The sequence below is a fragment of the Martes martes genome (assembly GCF_963455335.1).
Source record: "Martes martes genome assembly, chromosome: 17".
Lineage (NCBI taxonomy): Eukaryota > Metazoa > Chordata > Mammalia > Carnivora > Mustelidae > Martes > Martes martes.
The window spans coordinates 43,002,182-43,027,495 of NC_137905.1; the positions used below are offsets into that span (position 1 = coordinate 43,002,182).

The 25,314-nt window shown below is 39.7% G+C and overlaps 2 protein-coding genes across 5 annotated transcripts in view; one reads left to right on the plus strand and one right to left on the minus strand.

Moving 5' to 3' along the window:
- Positions 1–779, minus strand: part of ZNF565 (zinc finger protein 565) — a 33,773-nt gene extending 32,994 nt beyond the window's left edge. The window contains exon 1 of the mRNA XM_080829292.1: positions 661–779. The gene's annotated coding sequence lies outside the window, so the exon portion shown is untranslated. The remainder of the gene's footprint in view (positions 1–660) is intronic.
- ZNF146 (zinc finger protein 146) lies at positions 694–22,160 on the plus strand. 4 transcript variants are annotated; one of them, XM_080829293.1, is made up of 3 exons: positions 694–1,047; positions 9,593–9,825; positions 19,091–22,160. In XM_080829293.1, exon 3 carries the CDS (start codon positions 19,871–19,873, stop codon positions 20,747–20,749), a length of 879 nt encoding a protein of 292 aa, XP_080685419.1. In that variant the 5' UTR covers positions 694–1,047; positions 9,593–9,825; positions 19,091–19,870; the 3' UTR covers positions 20,750–22,160. The 4 variants fall into 4 exon arrangements, with proteins under 4 accessions (XP_080685419.1, XP_080685420.1, XP_080685421.1 ...); XM_080829294.1 differs by having other exon boundaries at positions 1,039–1,222; XM_080829295.1 differs by lacking the exon at positions 694–1,047 and adding an exon at positions 1,128–1,181.
- Positions 22,161–25,314: the final 3,154 nt, after the last annotated feature.

The window sequence follows — 25,314 nt, forward strand, 5'->3', positions numbered from 1 at the left end:
ACACAATCACAATCACATACGGCCTTGGGGGACACACATAATCACTAGCACTCCAGCCCACCCAACACCAACCAGTCATAACTGAACACTCACTCTGAGACACAGAAACACTCACACGGGCAAAGAAAGACATGTTACACTTACAAACACAGCACCACACGCAGTCACCGTTTCACAGACACACTCCAAGGGGCACAAGAGGGATACACACGCATTGTCACCATACAGTCACAGCCACACAGCTGCACACAATACCACACGTGGCTACAATATTGTGCAACCAAAACCATACGCTCACCCTGGAGACATGGAATCATAACCGCAGAGACACCCGCACCAGTCTCAGTCTCAACCACACTCACACCCCCCAAAACAAGGCGTACAGTCACACATACACAACAGAGACACAAGCAGTTATCACTCCACAGTAGCAAGGACCCCACACCCCAACACACAGTATCACACATGGTTACACAAACACAACCAGACTTACACTCTGGAGACAGGTGGCCACAACCGCGCACTCAGTCACCCACACCTGATCATGCAGGCACAAAGACTCATTCACAATCCGGGATCCTCAGCCCGCTGCCGCCAGCGCTCACAGACCAGAGGCTCTGGACACGCCCCGTCCCCGCCCCGGACTCCCAGACCCCTCACCTTCTGCCTCCCCTTGGTCGCGTCCGGGTCCCTGTGGAGCTAACGATCTCGCCACGACGTCAAGAAAGACGTAACGTCGGGCCACTGTGGCCTCTGGGAAACGTAGTCCAGAGCCAGACCAGACGCAGATAAGATGGCGTCCCCATACGGCGGAGCCTGAGTTTGGCCGTTTGACGCTGCGCCCGGGGGAGCTTCAAAGACGGAGTCCCTGCTCCAGACCTCCCACCAGGCTTCAGCTGATTTTCTTCTAAAGCAGGACGACTCACCCTTAGAGCCCCATAATTACTGGAAGAGGCAGCCAAGTTCGTGTGGGACAGAGTGCTGACCAGCAAAGCCTAAAGGGAAATGTAGTTCAAGCCGGAAAAGCGGCGTTGCTGTAGACAGAAGGTAATCAAATACCAGGCTAGGCCTGGCCACGGTGACCGTGAGGGCCGCGTCGCGGAGACTTCTGGGAGTGTTCGCTCGCCCTCGGAGTGCGCAGGCGCAGCGCGCCGAGTGGACATTTTGGTCTTTGTCCGCGGGTCAGTCCGGCCCCTGGGTCCACGTGGCGCGAAAGTAGGAGGTGGGATGTGGGCGTCTTGGGCCGGTCGGGTCGGGGAGGTTGAAGGGGAGGATTCTAGATCTGTTGGGGCGCGGCGCGGGGATGAGGAGTGGGTTTAAGAGCTTCTGGCCTGCATGCGGGGTGGGGGTGGGGGTTTCTGAGGAGGGTTCGAGCGTATGTGACCCTGAGTTTGCCCGCAAGTTTGGATGTTGGGATTATTGAGTGAGAAACTGTGAGTGCAGGATTGTGTATGGCTGCATTTGAGAGGGAGATGTAGGAGACTAGTATTGAGGTAATAATATGCGAGCCGCACTTCCCTTGTCGAAAGTGCTGATAATAACGGTGCCATCTTCGTGGAGTGTTATTTGATTATTTGAAGGGGGGAAAAGCTTAATGATAAATGGTTTAAAAGTGAATTTTTATATAAAACGCATTTACTTTTAATTGAAGTAGAATACAGATCACCGTTGTTTCTTCTTTTTTAAGCAAGCAAGACTATTTCGAAGGCACTTTTTGTTGGTGGAAGAGCTTCAGACGATCTCAAATCTTCTGATCTAAAGGGTATTTTAATAGGGCTGCTGTTAAATCCTAGATTAAATATCGACGTTGCACTTTGAACAACAGCGTCATATAGCACAGAAAGCCCGGGATTCGAGTCAAGGGTTTGGAGTTCTAGATTAGGGATGGTAATCTTCATTCTTTGAAGAAAATTTAGTTGTTGCAATGTTTATTTACTAGTCTGACCTAGATTCTAGGTATCTGACTTCTAAATGAATCGAGGTATTCCCAAGTTGAATGGATTTTGTGAAGTAACAAAGACCGTTAACTCCTGTCTGCAAAAATGGTTTTTCTAAGGAATCCCTACAGTCATCCCTAACAGAATTTTAAAAAATAAGAGTTAAATTAATTGGGTACCAGTTTAATATTTACAAATCAACAGTCTTCAAATAGAGAACAGCCAGTTAGAAGACATAGTAGAAAACTATTTACAGTAGCAATAAAAATGAGAAATAAGCAGTATGCAAAACTATTAGAAAAGAACTCTAAAAAGTGTTGAGAGGCATAACAGGAGATATTATCAAATAGACACCATGTTTTTCAATAGGGAGACGTCAAAAAGAAGCGTGTGCAGATTTAAGTAAATTTATTAATTCAATGTGATCCTAATAAAAGCATCTACAGTTTTTTGGGGGGGCGGATTAGATAAGCTGATTATGGACTTCATATGGAAAAATAAGCTAGAATAGCCCGTAAAACTCTGAAAAAGAAAAGCAGTTGGATGTGGGGAGGTGGGAGCCCGGCGCTAATGTTTTTTTGTTTTCCGTTTTTTTGAATTTCAATTCCAGTATAGTTAACGTACACTGTTATGTGTTTCAAGTATACAGTATAGTGATTTAACAGTTCTATATATTATTCAGTGCTCATCAAGACAAGTGTACTCTTAATCCCTTTCAGTTGTTTCACCCTTCCCCCTACCCACCCACTTCCCCTCTGGTAACCATCTGTTTGTTCCCTATAGTTAAGAGTCTGTTTTTTTGGTTTGTCTTTTTTTTTTTTTTCTTTGTTCGTTTCTTAGATTCCACACGAGTGAAATCATATGCTATTTGTCTTTCTCTGACTGACTTATTTCACTTAGCATTATACTCTCTAGATCGATCCATCTAGTGGTAACGTATTTTAAAATATAAATCTCTAGAAATTAAAATTGTATTGGTGTTAGCACGAAGCAGGCCAATGAAGGGAAATTTGGCAGCATCTCTAATTAAAATGTATTTTCTTTTTGATATGGCTATTTCACATCTGGAAATAATCCTACAAATGTACCTGCATATGTATGAAATGATACAGGTGTGAGGTTGCTCATTGCAGCAGTGTTTAGCATAGGTAAAGATTAGCTATCACTAGGAGATTTGTTGGATAAAATTAGGTCCATTTATACAACAGAGTAATATACAAGTGTACAAAAGAACAAGGAGGAAGCTTTCTGTATATTGACACTGACATAACTCTAAAATGTATTGTTCAGTGGAAAAAACAAGATGCCAAATGTATGGTATGCTTCATTTGAAATAAGAAGGGGCAGAAATAATAAATGTTTGTATTTGTTTCCATTAGAAAACTCAAAAGATAGGCAAGAAACTAATGGAAGTGGCTATCTCTGTTTGGGGTTGTTGTACTGAGATAGGTAGGGCAAAGACAAATAGCTTCCTTTTTTTTTTCTTTCTTTCTTTTTTTTTTTCTTAAAGATTATTTATTCGAGAGAGAGAGAGAGTGAGTGAGTGAGTACAAGTGGGGGTTGGGGGCAGAGAGAGAGGCAGAAGCAACAGGGAGCTTGACCGAGGACCCTGGAATCATGACCTGAGGCACCCAGTGCCCTGACAAATAACTTTTTATGCTGGTTTTCTAAGTATATGAATTTAGTATTTAAAAGTTAAGTTTTTTTTTTCTTTTTTTGTTTTTTGTGGGGTTTTGTTTTGGTTTTTGGTTTTTTGGTTTGGGTTTTTTTTTTAAGACTTTTTTATTTGACAGAGAAAGATCACAAGTAGGCAGAAAAGCAGGCGGGGGGGGGGGGAAGCAGGATATCCGCTGAGCAGAAAGCCCGATGCGGGGCTCGATCCCAGGACCCTGAGATCATGACCTGAGCCGAAGGCAGAGGCTTAACCCACTGAGCCACCCAGGTGCCCCTGTTTTTTTTTTTTTTTTAAGATTTTTATTTATTTATTTGACAGAGATCACAAGCAGGCAGAGAGAGAAGGAGGGGAAGCAGGCTCCCTGCTGAGCAGAGAGTCTGATGCGGGGCTCTATCCCAGGACCCTGGAATCATGACCTGAGCCGAAGGCAGAGGCTTTAACCCACTGAGCCACCCAGGCGGCCCTTTGTTTTTTTTTTTTTTTTAAGGGGACATGGGCCATGGAGCCAGACTGCTGTTAATTCCTTCCTCTGCCACTTTGTACCTTGATGTACTTAAGCCTATGCCTGTTTCTTATTTACTGATAGAAAATAATAGTATCTAATTCACAGGGTGGTTGGTTGTGTAGATTAATGATTTTTAAGTTCTAAAGAATAGTGCCTGGTATGTAGTAAGTACTCGATAAATAGCAGTATTATTACCTGCAAAATAATAGTTCCTTAAGAAATAATAGTACAGCCATTTGTACTATTTCTGGTAGAAATTTCTGAAAGATTCAGATATATAGATATAGATGTTCTTTTTTATTTCCATTTTAAACTTTTTTTTGACATTTCCTTTTATAACTGGAATGAGGAAGTTAGATTTCTGTGTTTAAGTTAGATTCATCTTTAGAAACACGTCATTATCTTTTTCATGAGAATGTTCTTTGATTTATGTGATGGTTGCTTTCTCAGGGTTGTAATTTGGAACCTCATGATGTTTTTTAAAAATCCCAATTATGACTTTTGGCTAGAGTACATCAGAGCTGATCTTCAAATGGCATAACTCAGGAGAAACTTATGGTTTGACTGGTCCATCATTAGTGATTATATTTTTCCCTTCTCGACCAGTTGGCTACACAGTTCTTCCAGCTCTACTTATTAAATGGAATATGTATGATTTACTTTGGTACCATATGAATGTTCATTCCCCATTGATTTAATGGATGGTTTTAACACTTATAAATAATCCTTGGCTATATCAGTTTCTTTAAGGTTTGGAAAGTAATGATTTCCTAGTTTTTAAAATTACTCAGGGCGCCTGGGTGGCTCAGTCTTTAAGCATCTGCTTTGGCTCAGGTCATCATCCCAGGGTTCTGGGATGGAGTCCTGTGTCAGGCTCCCTGCTTAGCAGAAAGCCTGCTTCTCCCTGTTCCATTCCCCTTGCTCAGTGTGTCTCTGTCTCTCAAATAAATATATACAATCTTAAAAAAATTTCCTTTACATTTATTTGATTGCGAACCTCAAATTTTTCTGACTTGTAAGCATCATTATTTGTTTTTTAAGTTTACTATTTTGAAATTCCATTTTGATCAGATAATAAATTCTCACATGTATTTGGTCTGTTTTTGGAGTTTTAGTCTCATCCATCTTCCGGTCTGTATTCATATACCAGTATTTATCTTTTTATTGTTGAAGCTTTACAGTCTTGGTGTTGCTAGTCTGTTATTGGTTGTTCTTTACAGAGTTTCCTAGCTATTTTTTTTTAAGATTTTTTTTTTTTTAAGATTTTATTTATTTGTGAGAGAGTGCGTGCACACCTGCGTGCTTGGCGGCGGGGCGGGGTGTGTGGAATCTCAAGCAGACTCCCCGCTGAATGTGGAGCCCAGTCTCAGGACCCTGAGATCATGACCTGAGCCAAAATCAAGAGTCAGACACAACTGACTGAGCCACCCAGGCGCCCCCTTGCTTATTTATTTTTCTGTGTAAACTTTAGAGTTAATTTGTCTAGTTCTAGGGGGAAAAAAGCTTATTTTTATTGGTATTGCACTAAATTTATATAATAACTTAGAAAGGGACATTAGATCTTTATGATGTTAAATATTGTCCATGCATGATATATATTTTATATGTTCCCGTTTCCTTTTGGGTCTTCTGGAGTGTTTAAATTTTTTTTTCATTCAGGTTTTGGACCTTCTTACTAAGTTTATTTCGAGGTACTTTATCTTTTCTATTGCTGTTGTAAATGGAGTCATTGTTGTGGTGTATGAGAAAGTCATTATTTCTATAAATTAGTTTTATTTCCAGCTTAATTTACTGGATTATTTTTTACATTTATATAATACTTAAGACAGTGGGCATCCTTATTTTTATTAGAATGTGATAGAAGCTCCTCCAGTGTTTTTGCATTGGATAAGATGTTGGCTTCTGTGGTCAGATATATGATTACCTATATATATGTTACCCATGCTGCCTGCAACTCTGGGGATGTGAGTAGAAACAAAAGGTGTAAGGCTGAGGCTGCTGCTGTGCTTCAGATGAAAAAGCCAACCAGGAAAGATCACATCAATCAAGGAAACCAAAAATCCCCCCAAACTCTAATACCGTAGTCTTAAAAAAAAAAAAAATCAGAACAAAATAAGATGTCTAGTAAGATATCCATTTTTTTTTTTAAGATTTTATTTCTAAGTAATCTCTACACCCAGCATGGGGCCTGAACTCACAACCTTGAAATCAAGAGTCACATGCTCTATCACATGCTCTACCGACTGAGCTAGCCAGGCCCCCCAAAATGTCCATTCTTACTTTGTTTTCTTTTCTTTTCTTTTTATTTTTAAGATTTTATTTATTTATTTGGCAGGCAGAGATCACAAGTAGGCAGAGAGGCAGGCAGAGAGAGAGAGAGGAGGAACCAGGCTCGCCGCTGAGCAGAGAGCCTGATGCGGGGCTCGATCCCAGGACCCTGGGATCATGACCTGAGCCGAAGGCAGAGGCTTTAACCCACTGAGCCACCCAGGCACCCCACTTTGTTTTCTTTTCATTCCCTCTTTTTGAGTGACCTTTACTTCACTCAGTTTCTTTATCATTGTATTCTTTTTTTAATTAACTTTTTTGTAATTTCAAGTTTTTGTTTAAATTCCAGTTATAGTTAACATAAAATGTAATATTAGTTTCAGAAGTAGAATTTAGTGATTCATCACTTACCTGTAACACCCAGTGCTCATCACAGCAAATGTGGCAGCACTTTTCATGTGAGTTTACTCAGCTGTTTGAAAATTGTGCTGTTTGCTTTCACTGTTTTTCTTGTAGTATCTTTGTATGGACACAGACAAATTATTTTGTTTACTCATGTTTGTATGAGAGAGTTTTTTGAGACCATTATCAGGAAAAAGGAAACAGTAGCATTCTGTGCTTCAGAGCTCCTACACCTCTTATTAGTGTTTAAAGCAAAGGAGTTCAGCTCCTTTGGCTCATTGACCCTGACCTGGTTGACTTCTATCTGTATCTCCCTGTTTCCCATAATTCTTCACAGTACTTGCCTTCCAGAATGATACATTCACTTTTAGAAGTTGCTAAATCTGGGGACGTTGCTAAATCTGGGGACACCGTAACTCCCAAGTACTTTTTAAGCATACTTCTGGTTTCTCTGCAGTCCTTTTCTGTTTAATCTAGGTCTTGCTTTTATTAGTTCCCTTTAGGGTGAGGCCTACTCATTCAGTAAAGAAATATTAGCTGCAGAAATCTGAGCTTTTTAAGTTTTTGGAATCCCTCAAAGCATTCCCAGTTCTTCTAGGCTTCTTTGCAACTTCCTGTTTAGGCCTCTTGTTTGGGTCTGCCTTTGGTACATGGAGTTTGGGAGGGCTTTTTTGGTCCCTAGTTTTGTTGTTCGTTATTAGACTCAGTTGCAGCAGATCACACTCAACTGTCATTCTGAGAATGAATATTTGCTAATTATTTCTGAGATCTGTTATTTCAAAGACTGCTCGCAGTTATGTAATCTTTCTTGCTGTGCATACCATACTGTTGTGGTTCCTGCACTGGATCTGCTATTTTGGGTGTTTGGGGCTACACTTTATATAATTTAGAGTGAACATATTCTTTCTACTAGTTTTATGAAAAATAATAGTGTGTACTGGCCGCCCACCACCCCCATTATTCTTGATATTTTGTATAGTTTTCAGAAGAAGTACTTGAAAGATTCAAAACTACACAGCCACCATGCTCCTTTGAAACCTTTCCTTGTCTCTTTAACTGTTGGGTGTTCCTAGGATTCTGTCCTTGAGTATCATCTTCATATCTCTAAGCAGTCATAGTCACATTCCACCTATGTCTTCAGCAGCACTGATATTCTCACAGCTGATAAATTCCTATTTCCTTCCTGGGCTTTCTAGGCCTGTTCTGAGCACATTATGTCTGTGTGCAGTTGCCTAATGAATATACCTGCCTGCATGTTCAGAAATCTGACACTCTGGATATCAAACTTGAATAGAATATCAAACTTGATCTCCTTTCCCCTGTAGATTGTTTTCAGGAAACTAACCCTCTCCTATTTTTCTCTAGGTACATTACTATTTGTTTGTTTGTTTATTAAAAGATTTTATTTTATTTATTTATTTGATAGAAATACAGCGAGAGAGGGAACAGAAGAAGGGGGAGTGGGAAAGGGAGAAGCAGGCTTCCCACAGAGCAGGGAGCCTGATGCTGGGCTCCTGGGATCATGACCTGAGCCGAAGGCAGACACTTAATGACTGAGGCATCCAGGCGCCCGCCCCTACATTACTGTTAAAATTATGTTCTAAGCCCTCCATCTCTGCCACACCCCAGCACAAAAATTGGCAACCAAGCTTCTTCAACATACATAGTATGTTAGTATGATAGTGTATGATATGTATGATAATGTGTATGTGTATAGTAGTAACTCAGTTTTTAGGATTTTGCTTTTTTTATATGATTTTGACTTTATAGAAAAATTGGATTAGTTTAGAAAGTCCCATATATCCTTTACCCAAATTTACCATTTGTTTTGTTTTTTTGCTTTGTTTTTCCTACTTACTTTGTCCAGATATTTGTGTGTATAATTTTTTTGAGCCAATTGAGACTAAGTTGCATACGTGCTTCCTTTATAAGTACTTGAGCGCGGATTTTCTAAGAACAAGGACTTTGTTTTTCATAACCATGGTATGGTAAACAAAATCAGAAAAATTTTAACATCGGGGCACCTTGGTGGCTTAGTGGGTTAAACCTCTGCCTTTGGCTCAGGTCATGGTCTCAGGGTCCTGGGATCGAACCATGTGTTGGGCTCTCTGCTCAGCAAGGAGCCTGCTTCCCCCCTCTTTCACTGCCTGCCTCTCTGCCTACTTGTGATCTCTCTTTGTCAAATAAATAAATAATATCTTTAAAAAAAATTTTAACATCAACACATTGTTATTATTTAACATAAAATCCATATTCAAATTTTGTCAGTTGTCCCAATAATGTCCTTAAAAATGTTTTTTGAATGAATGAATGTATTTTTACAGGACATTTCTGATACATAGTTTTAACCAGATAATAATACAAAGTAAATGTTAGGACTCTGGGGAAACCTTTTGCAGCTTTATTCCTGAATACTGTAAGAACAATTTCCTATGCATTGTATTCTGGTGACTTAGTTCTGATAGGCATCTACTGCTGTTGTCATGATGTGAGTATTAAAATCACCCAGGAATAATACCCATGGTTAAAATCCAGTCAGGAACCTATGTATAAATGTGGTGGTACAGAACAGTAGCAACCAGTTGTATAAGGTATGAACAGCTTTCCTGTGTAAGTAAAATTCTGAGAAATAATTCTCTCTCTCTCCTTTTTTTTTTTTTTTTACCCCATTTCTGGAAATGTAAATGGTTTAATGAGTATGGCTTTGAAATTCAAGTTTCAGGTAGTCCTTGTTCCTTTGCTTATTATAATTGTGTGTGCTTTAATCTCCAAGGCAAAAGGTCATTACTTCCTTCTTTTTCACAGGGCCACTTCCTTGTGCTCCTGGAAACTGCACCTTCTTCATCATTGAGAAGGCCTGGAGGCCCCTGGGCTCAGCCTGAGTTCTAGGATGGTACTTTGGCCCCCAGCATTAACATTCTAGTGCTGTGTCATTTCCCCAAAAGCAGGTTATAAACTGGCCAAACTGTATGTGATCCTGTGTTGGAATAAGAAGACACTGGATGGTGGAGAACAAAGTGGAAAGGAAATTTGTTCAGGTGAGTGAATGGCAAGCAGGTCACCGTTGGTCAGGCAGCATTGACACCTTTGAAATACTCAGGGATATTTTCTTACAGACCCTAGACTGGGGAGTATTTACTTGTTATGAATTCTTTAGATAGTAGGCTTACATTTACAGTCATCATTTTTGCTGCTTCAATACTGCATTATTTAATCAGATTTTTTAGATGCCCCTCTTAACTCTGTTCTGGATGTCAGGACTTCGCACTTTATTTCTATTACTGCTGTGTGATTTTTCTCTCATCATACCTCCCAGTTTGTATAGACTTTTTTCCTCATGCGTTGTCTTTTATAAGTCTTAAGTGTTGAGATGCCTGGGTGGCTCTGTCTTTAGGCGTCTGCCTTCATCTCAGGTCAAGATCCCAAGGTCCTGGGATCAAGCCCAGCCCAGCCGGATCAAGTTCCGGCTCCTTGCTCTGCCAGAAGCCTGCTTCTCCCTCTCCCCCTGCTTGTGTTCCCTCTCTCGCTGTATCTCTGTCAAATAAATAAAATCTTTTTTTAAAAAAAGTCTTGGGCGCCTGGGTGGCTCAGTGGATTAAGCCTTTGCCTTCCGCTCAGGTCATGATCTCAGGGTCTTGGGATAGAGCCCCGCATCAGGCTCTCTGCTCAGCAGGGAACCTGCTTCCGCCTCTCTCTGCCTGCCTCTCTGCCTACTTGTGATCTCTCTCTGTCAAATAAATAAATAAAATCTTTATAAATAAATAAAAATTTTTTAAAAAATTTAAAAAACGTCTTTTTTGGGGTGCCTGTGTGACTCAGTGGGTTAAAGCCTCTGCCTTCAGCTCAGGTCATGATCATGATCAGCAGGCTCTCTGCCCCGGGGGGAAGCCTGCTTCCTCATCTCTCTCTGCCTGCCTCTCTGCCTACTTGTGATCTCTATCAAATAAATAAACAAAATCTTTTTTAAAAAAAAGTCTTTTTATATATAGTCTGACATTTAGGTTCTTTTTTATTACTTGCCTCCTTCTTTCATTCTTTCAGTGGTTAAATGCCTCTGAATTGTGTTTTACATCTGTAATCATGCTTCCTGTCTGCTTATCTCACCTTCTCCCCCATTATACATCAACAAACTCTTGCCTTTCTTTCTTTTCCACCCATGTATATATCTCTTTCAGAAGTTGTTGCCTTAGAAATCAGTTGCCCTTTTCTGCTGTATGTGCATATAAACGTTAAGAGTCTGTTTTTTGGTTTTTATTTTTTACTTTTTTATTTTCTTAAAAGCTTTTTATTTATTTATTTGCCAGAGAGAGAGCACAAGCAGGTAGAGTGGCAGGCAGAGGCAGAGGGAGAAGCAGGCTCCCCGCTGAGCAAGGAGCTGGATATGGGACTCCATCCCAGGACACTAGACCATGATCTGAGCTGAAGGCAGCGCTTAACCGACTGAGCCACCCAGGCGTCCCTGTATTTGTTTTTTAGTATACTAACATGAGCTTACAACATTTTTGAACATCAAGGTGTACACTGAGAAAGTCTCTTATCACTTACCTTCAGTCCTGTAGATTTTTTTCAAAGATGCAGTCATTTTTAAGAGTTTCACCTGTAGCCTTCTTGAGGTAGCCTATAAATAAAGCAGCATATCTGTGCTGTAAATATGACCATATATGTATGTAAGCCCTCACTTTTCCTTTTCATATAAATGATAGTATGTATTCTGTTGTGTCTGTAGTTTCTTTTTGTTGTTGTTTTTTGGAAGAGACTCCTACCAACACATTTTATTTAACCTGTCTCCTATTTATGGACATTTAGGTTGTTTGCAGATGTATGCTTTTGAATACACAAGTGCATATATACTTGTTTATATTGCTTTGCAGAGATAAAATAGATAAACAGCTATATCGTAATTCATCCTAAGTGGAAATGCTGAGTCAAAGTTACATTTATTTATAGATTTGACAGAAATAAGTATAAGTAAACCAACTTTCATTTCTATCAATGTAGTATATTCATATAGTTGATAAGTATTTTTTGAATGATATTAGGTACCATTTCAGATACTAATTAGATGTCATTGATCAAAATTTGAGGAAGACACCTTGATGTCTTCCTCCCTCCTGAGGAAGACATGCTGTGAGTAAATAAGTAAAAATATATATTCTATCAGATGGTGGTAGTGCTCTGGAGAAAAAGCAAGGAAAAGCAACATAGAGAAGGCCAGTTGGTGGTTATAATCTTAAATCAGTTCATCAGGGAAAGGTCTCACTAAAAGGATGACTTTTTTAAAAAAAAGGAGCTTTAGCATGTGCAAGTGAGGCATGTTATATTTGTTGGAAGAACATTCAGCCAGAAGGAACAAAAAGTGTTGAAAGCCCCGAGGCTGGAACTTGCTGTTTTAGAAATATTGACCAGGGCAGAGTAGGCTCACGCACAATGAGCAAAAAGGAAAAAAAATAGGTTTGGTTAGGTAACAGGCCAGGTCTTTATTCTGAGTGATTTGGGAGACCATCAAAGGGTTTGGCATAGAGGAGTGATAAGGTTAGAATTATATTTTGGCTGGTGTATAGAAAATAAGGTATATGGGGACAAGGCTAGGAGATTAATCAGCCTATTGCAGTAATCTACGTAAGAAAATGATAGTATTGCTAGTGGTGAGTCAGATTTTTAAGATACATATATATATTTTTTAAAGATTTTATTTATTTGAGAGAGAAAGCAAGAGAGAGAGAGATCACGAACGGGGAGAAGCAGGGAGCCTGATGCAGGGCTCCATCTCAGGACCCTGGGATCATGACCTGAGTTGGAGGCAGACCCTGAGTCACCCAGGTGCCCCAGATTCTTCACATATTTTTAAGAAACAGCTGGCAGGATTGGCTGATACATGTTTATTTTTATTTATGGATTTTTTTTTTAGGTTTTTTTTTTTAATAAGAGGAAGAGGAATCACACTCAGTTCCAGGGTTTTAACTGGAAGAGAATGAGTTTAATATTTCCTGAGATAGGAAGACTTCAAGAAATTTGAGAGAGATCAAGAGGTATATTTTGGAGTTATTGATTGTGACGTTTGCTAATCATTTTAGTGCATAATCATATAGGTAGTTAGATACACAAGTCAGGAATTTAGGGAGAAGGTTGTGATCTTCTGTTCTTTTGTACTTATAAGCGGCTTTATTCACTGATGGTGTCTCTGTATTTCCTTGCTCAGTCCTACTTTTCCTACCATTTAGGGATGCTGGTGGGTCCACCAAAGTCTTGTGTGTCCAACCTACATTCCAGTGATTCTGCTGTTAAAAACGAGGTGATGATTTGTCCCTTGAGGCTATGCCTTATGTTTTTGGAGAGCATTGTGCTTGAGAACCCTTCCTAAAAACAGCAACAATGGCTGATGCCTGCTAACAATCCTCATAAGACATTAGAATTATAGCTACTTCCTACTCTTCTCAATAATGCAGTTTCACCCCCCACCTTTTCCCTGTTTTTCTTTATCCTTCACAGATGTGAAAAGTGGGCAGAGATGTTCTTACTTTAACATTTTAGAAGAAAGGATCTATTTATGTCTTGTGAGTCACCCCTGTAGGAATTCTCTCTTCTGCTTGATTGGTGCCTTGATGACCTGAGATGTTGCTTTATCTTGCTAAGTGTTTTCTTGTCTTTTGCTTTTATTTTTTTCCCCCTTTTTCCTCTTACTGGAGGTGGCTTCTAGAACACTGCATTGTGCCTTTCCTCCTTTTCTTTAGAAATTAAATCCCAGAGAGGACTCATTTTTTAAAAAGATTTTATTTATTTGAGAAAGTATGCCTGTGCACAGGTGTGCAAGTGGAGAGGAGCAGAGGTAGAGAAAGAATGAATCTGAAGCAGACTCCATGCTCAGTGCGGAGTCCGTTGTGGGGCTGGATCTTATACCCGGTGAGATCATTCCAGAGCCGAAAGAAACCAAGAGCTGGATACTTAACTGACTGAGTCACCCAGGTGCCCCGATGCTCATTTATTCTGAAGTTAGAAGTAACTCTTCAGTATCAATTTTTATTTTTCCAGTCTGTCTTGCCCACCTTAATTTTACCTATTTATAGGATAAACAACTGTCTGACTTGTTTCTTTTTCTTTTTCTTTTTTTTTTTTTTTAATCACTGAAGTCATTAATACAATAACTGAAATTGAAGGGATGCCTGTGGCTCAGTTGGTTGGGGTCTGCCTTCAGCTCAGGTCATGATCGTACTGCATCGGGCTCCCTGCTCGTTGGGGAGTCTGCTTCTACCTCTCCCTCTGCCCAATGCTTTCCCCTGCTTTTGCTCTTGGTCTCTCTTTTTCTTTCTGGCAAATAAATCTTTTTTTTTTTTTTTTTAAAGATTTTATTTATTTATTTGACAGACAGAAATCACAAGTGGGCAGAGAGGCAGGCAGAGAGAGAGGAAGGGAAGCAGGCTCCCTGCTGAGCAGAGAGCCCAACCTGGGGCTCGATCCCAAGACCCTGGGATCATGACCTGAGCCGAAGGCAGAGGCTTTAACCCACTGAGCCACCCAGGCGCCCAAATCTTTTTTTTAAAATAAAAAAAATTAACTTTGAGACATCTTTTTGAGATAACTATTACCCTTTCTTTTTTTTTTTTTAAGATTTTATTTATTTATTTGGCAGGCAGAGATCACAAGTAGGCAGAGAGGCAAGCAGAGAGAGAGAGGAGGAAGCAGGCTCCCTGCTGAGAGAGAGCCCGATGCGGGGCTCAATCCCAGGACCCTGGGATCATGACCTGAGCCGAAGGCAGAGGCTTTAACCCACTCACCCACCCAGGTGCCCCAACTATTACCCTTTCATTTACAGTAGACGTATATGTGTAGATGTACAGAATTTTATTTATTACTATGCTATTTTTTTCTTTCATGGAATTTATATTTGTCATACTTTTGTTTTGGTTTTCTGTATTTAGCATAAACTCCCTTGGATACCTTAGAATAGTTAAAAGCCCTCTAAATACTAGTTTCCACATGGTCAAATGCATTGGGAAATTTTTTCCATTTTTTTCCCATGAAGATTTACCTGTAGAATTTTAGTTCTTCTGTTCCAGTCAGAACTGGCTGTACTCTAACCTGATAGTTAGCTCTGATCTTGTAGTTTTTCATCAACATTATCAAAGACTTTTTTTCATTTTTTCCTCTATGTTATATTCCATCTTTCTTGCATTCTGTATCATCTTCTCTGTCTGCTAATTTATTGGAGCTCATGTAGTAGCATCCTGAGAGGAAAAGTGTATTGAGAAAAAATTTTTTAACATTTACATATCTGAAGAATGCCGTTGTCTCATTAGATTGGTAGGCTAAGCTTAGAATTTTCCCTCAGAATTTTGTCTTTTAGCTTCCTGTGTTACTGTTGAGAAATTTGGTGCCATTCTGATTCTTATTCCTTTGGGTGATACATAACCTGTGTGTAGTTGGGTGATGTATATGTGTGTGTATATACATACATAGTAGGGTTTTTTTTCTTTAATGGCCTCTTCATTTTTTTCTTTTGAAATGTCATGGTGACACATGTAGGTGTGCATCTTTTATTCATCGTGCAAGGTACTACGTGTGCCCTTTAAGTCTAGAGATTCATGACTTACAGGAGAGCAAACTTTGTTTTGTTTTGTTTTTCTTTGAGTATTTCCTCTAATCAGTGTTTTCCTTTTGTTTTCTGGAAATTACTTCACTCAGCTAATATGTTACCTTGCTTTATGCTCTGAATTTGTCTTTTAAAAAAATTGAGGTCTAATTCACCTACATTATTATATAAGTTTCAGATGTACAATATTATAATTTTTTCCTAAGATTTTATTTAAATTCAAGCTAGTTAACGTATGGTATGTTATTAATTTCAGGGGTAGAATTTAATGATTCATCAGTTGCAAATATCACCCAGTGTTGATTACATCAGGTGCCCTCCTTGATGCCCATTGCCTAGTTACCCCATCCCCCCCACACACTCCACATAATTCATGTTTGTGTATATTATGAAATGATCACCATAACTCTAGTTAGCGTCTGTCAACACACATGGTTAAAGAACTTTTTTTTTCTTCCAATGAGAACATTTAAGGAACTACTCTCTTAGCAACTTCCAAGTATACAATACAGTATTACTAACTGTAGTTCCATGCTGTACATTATATCCCCATGACTTATTTTAAACCTGGAAGTTGTACCTTTGATCCCTTGCACCCATTTTGCCCACACCCCAAACCCACCTCTCTCAACCATCAGTGTGTTCTCTATGAGCTTGGTTTGTTGTTTAAGATTCCACATATAAGGGAACCTGGGTGGCTCAGTGGGTTAAAGCCTCTGCTTTCGGCTCAGGTCATGATCCCAGAGTCCTGGGATGGAGTCCCGCGTCGGGCTCTCTGCTCAGCAGGGAGCCTGCTTCCTCCTCTCTCTCTGCCTGCCTCTCTGCCTACTTGTGATCTCTGTCTGTCAAATAAATAAAATCTTAAAAAAAAAAAAAGATTCCACATATAAGTGAGATCATACATTATTTGTCTTTCTCTGACTTCTTTCACTTTCTGTAATACCCTCAAGTTCCATCCATGTTGTCGCAAATGGTAGTATTTCGTTTTTTTTTATGGCTGAGTGATACTACGTTGTGTGTATGCACCATATTTTCTCTATTCATCTGTTGGTGGACATTTAGATTGTTTCCATATCTCAGCTGTTGTAGATAGTGCTGCATTGAACATGAGGGCACATATATCTCCCTGCTGAGCAGGGAACCTGATGTGGGGCTCCATCCCAGGACCCTGGGATCATGACCTGAGCCAAAGGCAGACACTTAACTGACTGAGCCACGTAGGTGCCCCTTTAAGTAATCTCTACACCCAACATAGGGCTCAAACTCGCAACCCCGAGATCAGGAGTCTCATACTTCACCAGCTGTACCAGCTAGGTGCCCCTGAATTTGGCTTCTTAAAGCTCCTTCTAGGGAATAACTTGTCACTTGCACTTACATTTCATTGGCCAAACAGCTGGCCATGCCTGAGTTTGCTAGGGTGAAGTACTATAATCCTTCTACAGTAAGATGACCCTTTTATTAGTGAATGAGAATACAGTCTAACTTCCATCTTAAATTAATTTCAGAGGAACTTTTTGTTTCTTCCTTACAGAACCATATTTTTGTTTCACTCATAAAATATCATCTGTCTGATTGGTTTCAGGTTTTGTTGCTGTTTACTGTTCCTTACCTATATTCTAAAGTTTCTTATTTTCTCTTTCTTTCTTTTTTTTTTTTAAGATTTTATTTATGTATTTGACAGATCACAAGTAGGCAGAGAGGCAGGCAGTGAGAGAGGGGAAGCAGGCTCCCCACTGAGCAGAGCCCGATGTGGGGCTCGATCCCAGGACCCTGAGATCATGACCTCAGCCGAAGGCAGAGGCTTTAACCCACTGAGCCACCCAGGTGCCCCTTGTTTTTTCTTTTGATGTTGATCTGTCTTTCTAATTAGTAGGGATTCTTCAAATGTGTGTGAAATATTGGCTGCAATCATGTTTAAAACTGATTCACTGAAAGGTGATCATAAGCTCTTTCATGCCTGGTTGCTTCTAGTCATCTAGTAGGTTTTCGTGAGTCAGAAGTAAAATGCCATGGGATAGGGTGCCTGGGTGGCACAGTTGATTACACGTCTGATTCTTGGTTTTGGCTCAGGTCATAATCAGGTCATAATCTCAGGGTCGTGACATCGAGCCCCGTGTCAGACTCTGTGCTCTGTTCTCCCTCTTCCTGGGCCCCTCCTATTCGTTCTCTCTCTGTCTCTCTCTCAAATAAATCTTTTAAATTTTTTTTTTTTTTAAGATTTTATTTATTAGAGAGAGAGAGAGAGCACAGGCAGACAGAGTGGCAGGCAGAGGCAGAGGGCGAAGCAGGCTCCCCACCGAGCGAGGGGCCCGATGTGGGACTCGATCCCAGGACACTGGGATCATGACCTGAGCCGAAGGCAGCCGCTCAACCAACTGAGCCACCCAGGCGTCCCTCAAATAAATCTTTTTAAAAAATGCTATAGGGTGCCTGACTGTCTCAGTTGGTGGGCGTGTGACTTTTGATCTTGGGGTTGTGAGTTCAAGCCCTACATTGGGTGTAGAAATTACTTAAAATCTTTAAAGAAAAAAAAAAAGCAAAAATGCCTTAGGGTCCAGGGTCTCCACAGAAGGATTATACCACTTTACTCACACAAACCCTGGTGTGTCCGGGTCCTTTGTTTTGGCCAAAAAAAATGAGTAAAGGTGACAGATGCCATCTTGGAGGGGTATCCTACTGAGGTTTTTCATGGGCTTTTCAGGTTCTTCAGAGGAGGAGCCTTTTATACCCTGCTCACAGGTATATATACCTGATGGCCAGCCCTTTTTCGGCATGAGCTACAGACTATCCTGGAGGTCTCACCATGTTATGTACAGATTTAATCCCATTGATTTCAGTGTAGCACATTCCCTTGTCATCTCTTACTGGATATCCCTGAGCCTGTAGATTCTCTGATTAAATTTCTGCCAAGAATGATTTCTATTTCATCAAAGGCGTGGTCCTCCTACTGGGAGGGTAGTGCTCCAGCCGCACCTATAATCTCTTTCTCAGCTACCATCCTTTATTTCTTCTTTTGAGGTACTTGATTCCCTCAGTTTCCTTAGTCTTTCTGATACTTTGTGGCATAAATTGGTTTGACATTGGCTGCTGCTTCTGCAGGATCTTTACATACTTAAACTTCCTCAGCTATGCTATGTTGAAAATCTTTTGTGTGCTCTTTTGTTATCAGGAAATTTGTTAATGTCTGTGTGTATTGATATCTCCAGTCATACCCATTTTTTCTTGTGAGCTTGTGACTTGTACCATCTTCCCTTTTCTTGTCTTTTTAATTGGGGTTTTGGAAGGAAGCAATTGTTGGTTAATTCCTTACCTTTTTTTAGACATCCTTTTCTTAGACTTTCTCAATTATGCGTCATCTTTTTATCCTACTTATCAATTCCTCATTGTCTGTTACATTCAATTTGCTGAACTAAGAGATGGGAATCCTTAAGTTCTGTGTGCCTATGAATGTTAATTATCATAACCCTCCACAAAAGTTTCCTTCTCAAAAGTTATTTGTTGACATTGGTCATGAGGATTTTTTCATACTGTGAGGTGGACTTCCATAGTTCATCCCAACAGCACAATCCAAAATTTTATTACCAGTAATGGGGGAAATTCATAAATAATGATAACATAAAGCTAGCATTATCAAGGCTTACCATTTGTCAGCCACAGTGCTAAGCATTTTTATACATTACCTCCTTTAAATGATGATTCTTTGTACTCCATTTTAGAAGAAGCCTGAGAAGATGCTGAGCAGATAGAGAGGCAACAAGACGTGGGAAGCAAGTTGCGTCCATCTCCAGGAAAGATTGAAGGAAAAAAAGCAGTGAATATAAGAAAAGTGGAAAAATACTTCCTCTGATCTCAGACATTATATCTTTTAAGGGCAACATCTTTTTCATTTTAACTAGAAAGAGTTTGAAATACTGTTCAGCTTACAATCACGAGGGGAGTTGTGTAGGAAAGAATCATCAGTCTAATTTAGTTCGGAAATCCTGCCACAACTTATTCTTTAGGTAATAACCCCCTTTAAGTGTAAATCAGTGTGGAAATGCCTTCGGTTAAAACAGTTTGAACCCCATCTGAAAACAGCATTTATACTGGAGAGAAACCCTATGAATTTACTGAATGTGGGAAACCTTTCACTCACATGCCACACCTCATTAAATGTAAAAGTCAGGCTGGAGAGAAACTCTTGTTTCTGAGGAGCCTTTAACTAGATGACAGATTCATTGAGCAGAAGAAAATTTTTACTGGAGAAAAACCAGTGAATATAACAAAACCTCATTGAGCACTAGAAAATTTATACTTGGAGAGAAAGCTTGTAATATACTGTGTATGATAGAGATTTCTCTTGAATTTTATTCCTTACTTTACATTTGAAAGGTCATACACACAGGCCCTTCAAATGTAAGAAATGTGGAAATACCTTGAACCAAAAGTAAATCCTCATTCATCAAAAAACTCATACTGGAGAGAAACCTTGTGAATGTGGGAAAGCTTCCATTCAGATGTCACACCTCAGTCAGCAGAGAATTTGTAGTGGGGGAAACCCCTTTGCCTGTAAAGTATGTGGGAAAGTCTTCAGCCACAAATCAAATCTCACCGAACATGAACATTTTCATAATAGAGAGAAACCTTTTGAATGTAATGAATGTGGAAAAGCCTTTAGCCAAAAGCAGTATGTCATTAAACATCAGAATACCCATACTGGAGAAAAGCTTTTTGAATGTAATGAATGTGGAAAATCCTTCAGCCAGAAGGAAAACCTCCTTACCCATCAGAAAATTCACACTGGAGAGAAACCTTTTGAGTGTAAGGATTGTGGGAAAGCTTTCATTCAGAAGTCAAACCTCATCAGACACCAGAGAACTCACACAGGAGAGAAGCCTTTTGTATGTAAGGAGTGTGGAAAAACCTTCAGTGGGAAGTCTAACCTTACTGAGCATGAGAAAATTCATATTGGAGAGAAACCCTTTAAATGTAGTGAATGTGGAACAGCTTTTGGCCAGAAGAAGTACCTCATAAAACATCAAAACATTCACACTGGAGAGAAACCCTATGAATGTAATGAATGTGGAAAAGCCTTCTCTCAACGAACGTCACTTATTGTACATGTGAGGATTCATTCAGGTGATAAACCTTATGAATGCAATGTATGTGGAAAAGCCTTCTCTCAAAGTTCATCTCTTACTGTGCATGTAAGAAGCCATACAGGTGAGAAACCCTATGGTTGTAATGAATGTGGGAAAGCTTTCTCTCAGTTCTCAACCCTTGCTCTGCATTTGAGAATACACACAGGTAAGAAGCCTTATCAATGTAGTGAATGTGGGAAAGCTTTTAGCCAGAAGTCACACCACATTAGACATCAGAAAATTCATACTCATTAAAAACCCTGTAAATATCTTAAAAATTGGAAAACGTTCATCAGGAATTTAAGCCTCTATAGCACATCAGAAGTAATCATGCTGAAGGAAAGCATCACAAAGGAGGAAAACAAAAGTGAAAAGCTTACTGGACACCAGGGAATTCATGCTGAAGAGAAAGACATTTGTATCATAAAAATCCTGCACCCACCAAAAAGCTGATGGTGCAGGTAATGCTGAAACTTTAGATGCATTTCCACTAAAATTGGGAATGGTAAACATGCTTCTTATTGCTGTCTGCGTAGATCTGGAGATTTTCACCAATGTAATAAAAAAAAGTTGTAAGTATTGGAAAGGAAGAGACTTCTGTGTTGTTTTAGCAGAATGGAAGAGATTCTGAAAACACCTATGCATTTATTAGAATTTAGAATATGATAGAAATGGCAGTAGGAGGTGAGAAGATACTGAGACTATGTAAACAATGATTTGGAGGTCATCTGTTCTTCAAGGAAAAAACAAACCATGAACTATACACAGAGGTAAGATCCAAGGGGTTAAAAACAGGAATGTGAAAAAGCTATATACTGAAATGGTTATGACCTTGGGAGTAGAGAAACATTCCTTATAACAAGTTCAAGAATACTTAGCAATTCTGAGTTTGTATGCTTCAAAATATATACCAGTCTATTTACTGTGGCATGATTTATAGTAGCCATAAGTTGGAAACAACTTAAATACCCATCAGGAACAAAATGGGAAATGCTTATGATGAAATATTGTATATCTGTAAAATTTAACAAGTGAGATCTACATGTATTACAGAGATCTCAAAAAATTATGTTGAAGGGGAAAATGAAGTTGCAGAATAACACGTATATTACAATGACATTTTTGTAAATTTTAATTAAAACTTTTCTCACAAAATTCAGTACTATGTATTGGTAATGGATACATATATGTATGTATGTTTTTAAAATGTTTTTGAAATGGATTGGAAGATACAGACCAAACTCTTGATAGTGGTTGCTTGTGAAGAGTGGAGAAGGAAAAGGGGATGAGTGTGGGAGGGATGGGATGGGGACTGTTTAAAGGGGACTTCAATTTTATATATAAACATCCATTTCTCTTTAAAACTAAACAGACTGCAAGTAAATATATCAAAATACTGGATAATTCTGGATTGTGGTATATGGATATCTTGTCTTATTTTTTGTACTTTTCTGTATTTTTAAATTTTCTCAAAATTAATAAGAATGGGGGTGAGGATGGGAACACTGTACCTATAGAAATCATGTTCTAATGGATTCATTCCCAATCAAGTACTAAACTTTTTATAGAAAATATTTCTAAAATTTTATCAATGATGAGTGGATGGACTTGCTCTCTATGTAATATGAAATTATCTATTTTATTAAAATTAAAAATGACAGCATAATCCACATTTGTTTTATTTTTACATGTTATGGTGTCCACTATATGGTCTGTCTGTACACTTTTTTTGTTTTAAGATATTTATTTATTTGACAGGGAGAGACAGGGAGAGCAGGAACACAAGCAAGTGGAGTGGGAGAGGGAAAGCAGACTCCTCCCTACCCCCTGCCATGGCAGGGAGCCTGATGTGGGGCTCGATTCCAGGACCCTGGGATCATGACCTGGGCTGAAGGCAGATGCTTAACCATCTGAGCCACCCAGCCGCCCCTGTCTTTACACTTTTTTTTTTTTTTAAGATTTTATTTATTCATTTGACAGAGATCACAAGTAGGCAGAGAGGCAGGCAGAGAGAGAGAGGGGAGGAGGAAGCAGGCTCCCCGCAGAGCAGAGAGCCTGACTCGGGGCTCTATCCCAGGACCCTGAGACCATGACCTGAGCCGAAGGCAGAGGCTTTAACCCACTGAGCCACCCAGGCGCCCCTGTCTTTACACTTTTAACATTACTTTGCAACATACCATTTGAGCTTAGAAATTTTTAAGAATTTTTAGTTAAATAAGAGTGCATACACATACTTCATATAATTTGTCTTTTTCAGATAGACTTATTTTGGAATATCAGGCTTCCTGTCCTGTACATTTTCATGACAACAGCTTAAGTATTGGGGGCACCTGGGTAGTTCAGTTGGTTAAGCTTCCAACTTCTCAGCTCAGGCCCCCCCTCTTAAAATTTATTTATTTATTTTAAGGAGAGTGGGGGAGGGGCAAGGGGAAAGAATCTTCAAGCAGACTCTCGGCTGAGTGTAGAGCCCATTCAGGGCTTGATCCCAGAACTCTGAGATGACCTGAGCTGAAATGATCTAGATGCTTAACTGACTGAGCCACCCAGGTACCCCAGATCTTAGTCCTTTTTAATATGAAGTCCCCCCTCCCCTTTTAAAAAGGGTGTTGTATATTAATCTACTCAGGAATTACACCACATGTTTGTACACCATTTTAAAATTGCCTCCATTTTATCACCTGCAATTAAGAAAATTATATAAAGATTTTAGTCATAGAACATTTTCCTAAAGTATTTTTTCCACCTTGATCTGTCTTGCTTCACTTAGCTCTTCTCTTAGCTCTGCTATGTTTGTGCAGCTTTGGAGTCAAGGGAGTAATTCAAGCCTGACCCTAAGACAAAACGGGAATGCCTTATGTGTTCACTGGCCATGGCATAGGACTCCTCCCCTACAGCAAGACTGGTTGTATTAACCCATAGAGGAAAATTGAATCTGAAGTTCAGAATTGTCATATCACTCAGCATGTCAGGAGGTGGGTGATCTGAACCCCCTAAATGCGTCTGTCTGTCTTCATTCTAGTTGATAAGTGACTTGACTGTTGGATACCTGAATCATTAGTCAGGATTCGTAAGATAAATCTTGGTTAATACCAGATTGCCTGGATACACAGTGCTACCTTCTATAATACCCAGACCATGTAAGAGCCACAAAACTTCCTTTATTTACCCCAAGCACAACAAAACCTCTAAAACAGCCTAATTTTCAGTCAACCTTAAATCTACCGTTTAAGGTGTTTCTTAGTTGTGTCTGTTATGTAAACAACACTTTCTCTGCTTTCCTTGATTGCATATGTATTTAAAATTAAGGTGTATTGTGTCCAAAATACAATATACCAACATAAGCTATTTTGTGAAAATATTTGGCTTTATAATGTTACTGTTTACCACCAATGAATAACAACGTTAAATGTGATTTTATCATACAAAATAGTGATAACAAACTCGCATTTCTTTAGCCTTAACTTTTTTCCCCCTTAGTGTTTTCATGAAAGTCAATGATGCTTAAACTTCAGTGTACATTAGAGTCACCAGAAGTGTTTGTTGCTTGAGCTTTACCTCCAGAACCACTGATTCGGTAAATCTAAAGTGGGAGCTGAGAATTTGTATTTCTTTTTTTTTTTTAAGATTTTATTTATTTATTTGACAGACAGAGATCACAAGTAGGCAGAGAGGCAGGCAGAGAGAGAGAGAAGGAAGCAGGCACCCTGCCGAGCAGAGAGCCCGATGCGGGGCTCGATCCCAGGACCCCGGGATCACAACCCAAGCCGAAGGCAGAGGCTTTAACCCACTGAGCCACCCAGGTGCCCAGGGTGACCATTTTAGACTCGAATAATCACTGACACAAGGTGATTAGAGATTAGGACTGTGATGCTGCATTGAGGATAGAAATGAGTAATTCTGGGATTTTTTTGGAGGTGAGCTGATAGGATTTACTGAGGTGCATGATAACAGGAAGACATCAAGTACAATGCCAACTTTCTAAACTTATAACTGGCTAATTAAGGAACGTTGGGCCTATGAAGAAGCATTTTGGAAGAGAAAAGAACTATGGGTACTAGGGGCACCTGGGTGGCTCAGTGGGTTAAAGCCTCTGCCTTCGGCTCAGGTCATGATCCCAGAGTCCTGGGATCGAGCCCCTCATCGGGCTCTTTGCTCAGCAGGGAGTCTGCTTCCTCCTCTCTCTCTCTGCCTACTTGTGATCTGTCAAATAAATAAATAAATAAAGTCTTTTTTAAAAGAAGAATTATGGGTACTTTAGATTTGGAAAGCTTATTTGATACTATGTGGAAATGAGACCACTCACTAACTTCAGAATCAGAAGCTTTTAAATAGTGTTAGGTGATGGGCTAAGATCCCTCAGGGAAGGTATGTTTGAGAAAACAAGAAAGCTTAGTTTGAAGCCTTGGCACGCTGACATTTAGAAGCCATGTAGAAGAAGTAAAAGTGGCCAATGTGTGTTAAGGAGAAAGGATATCTAGGGTTTGGTGTCTCGGAAGCTAAGAGAGCTAAGTGTGTGAAGATAAGCATTCTGTTGATTGCTTCTACAAAATTGAGTAAGATGAGCACATGATGTTCTTTGGGTTTGGCAATATGTAGGCCATTGTAGACCTTTTGAAAAGCCTGTTGGTGGACTACTGGGGTCCTAAACCAGACTGGAGTAGCATAGGATGAATTGATGAGTATGGATCTGCTGTCAGCCTGCCTGATTTTGGTGAAATCTGGGCCTGCCACTATTTTTAAGGCTTTCTGCAAGTTTTGTAACATTTGTGCCTCAGTTGCTTTATCTCTAGAGCATCATCATTTCATTCAGTTGTGATTAA

What these genes read in the sequence shown, in the direction of transcription:
- ZNF146 (XM_080829293.1), top strand. Translation starts at nt 19,871, where the DNA reads ATGTCACACCTCAGTCAGCAGAGAATTTGTAGTGGGGGAAACCCCTTT.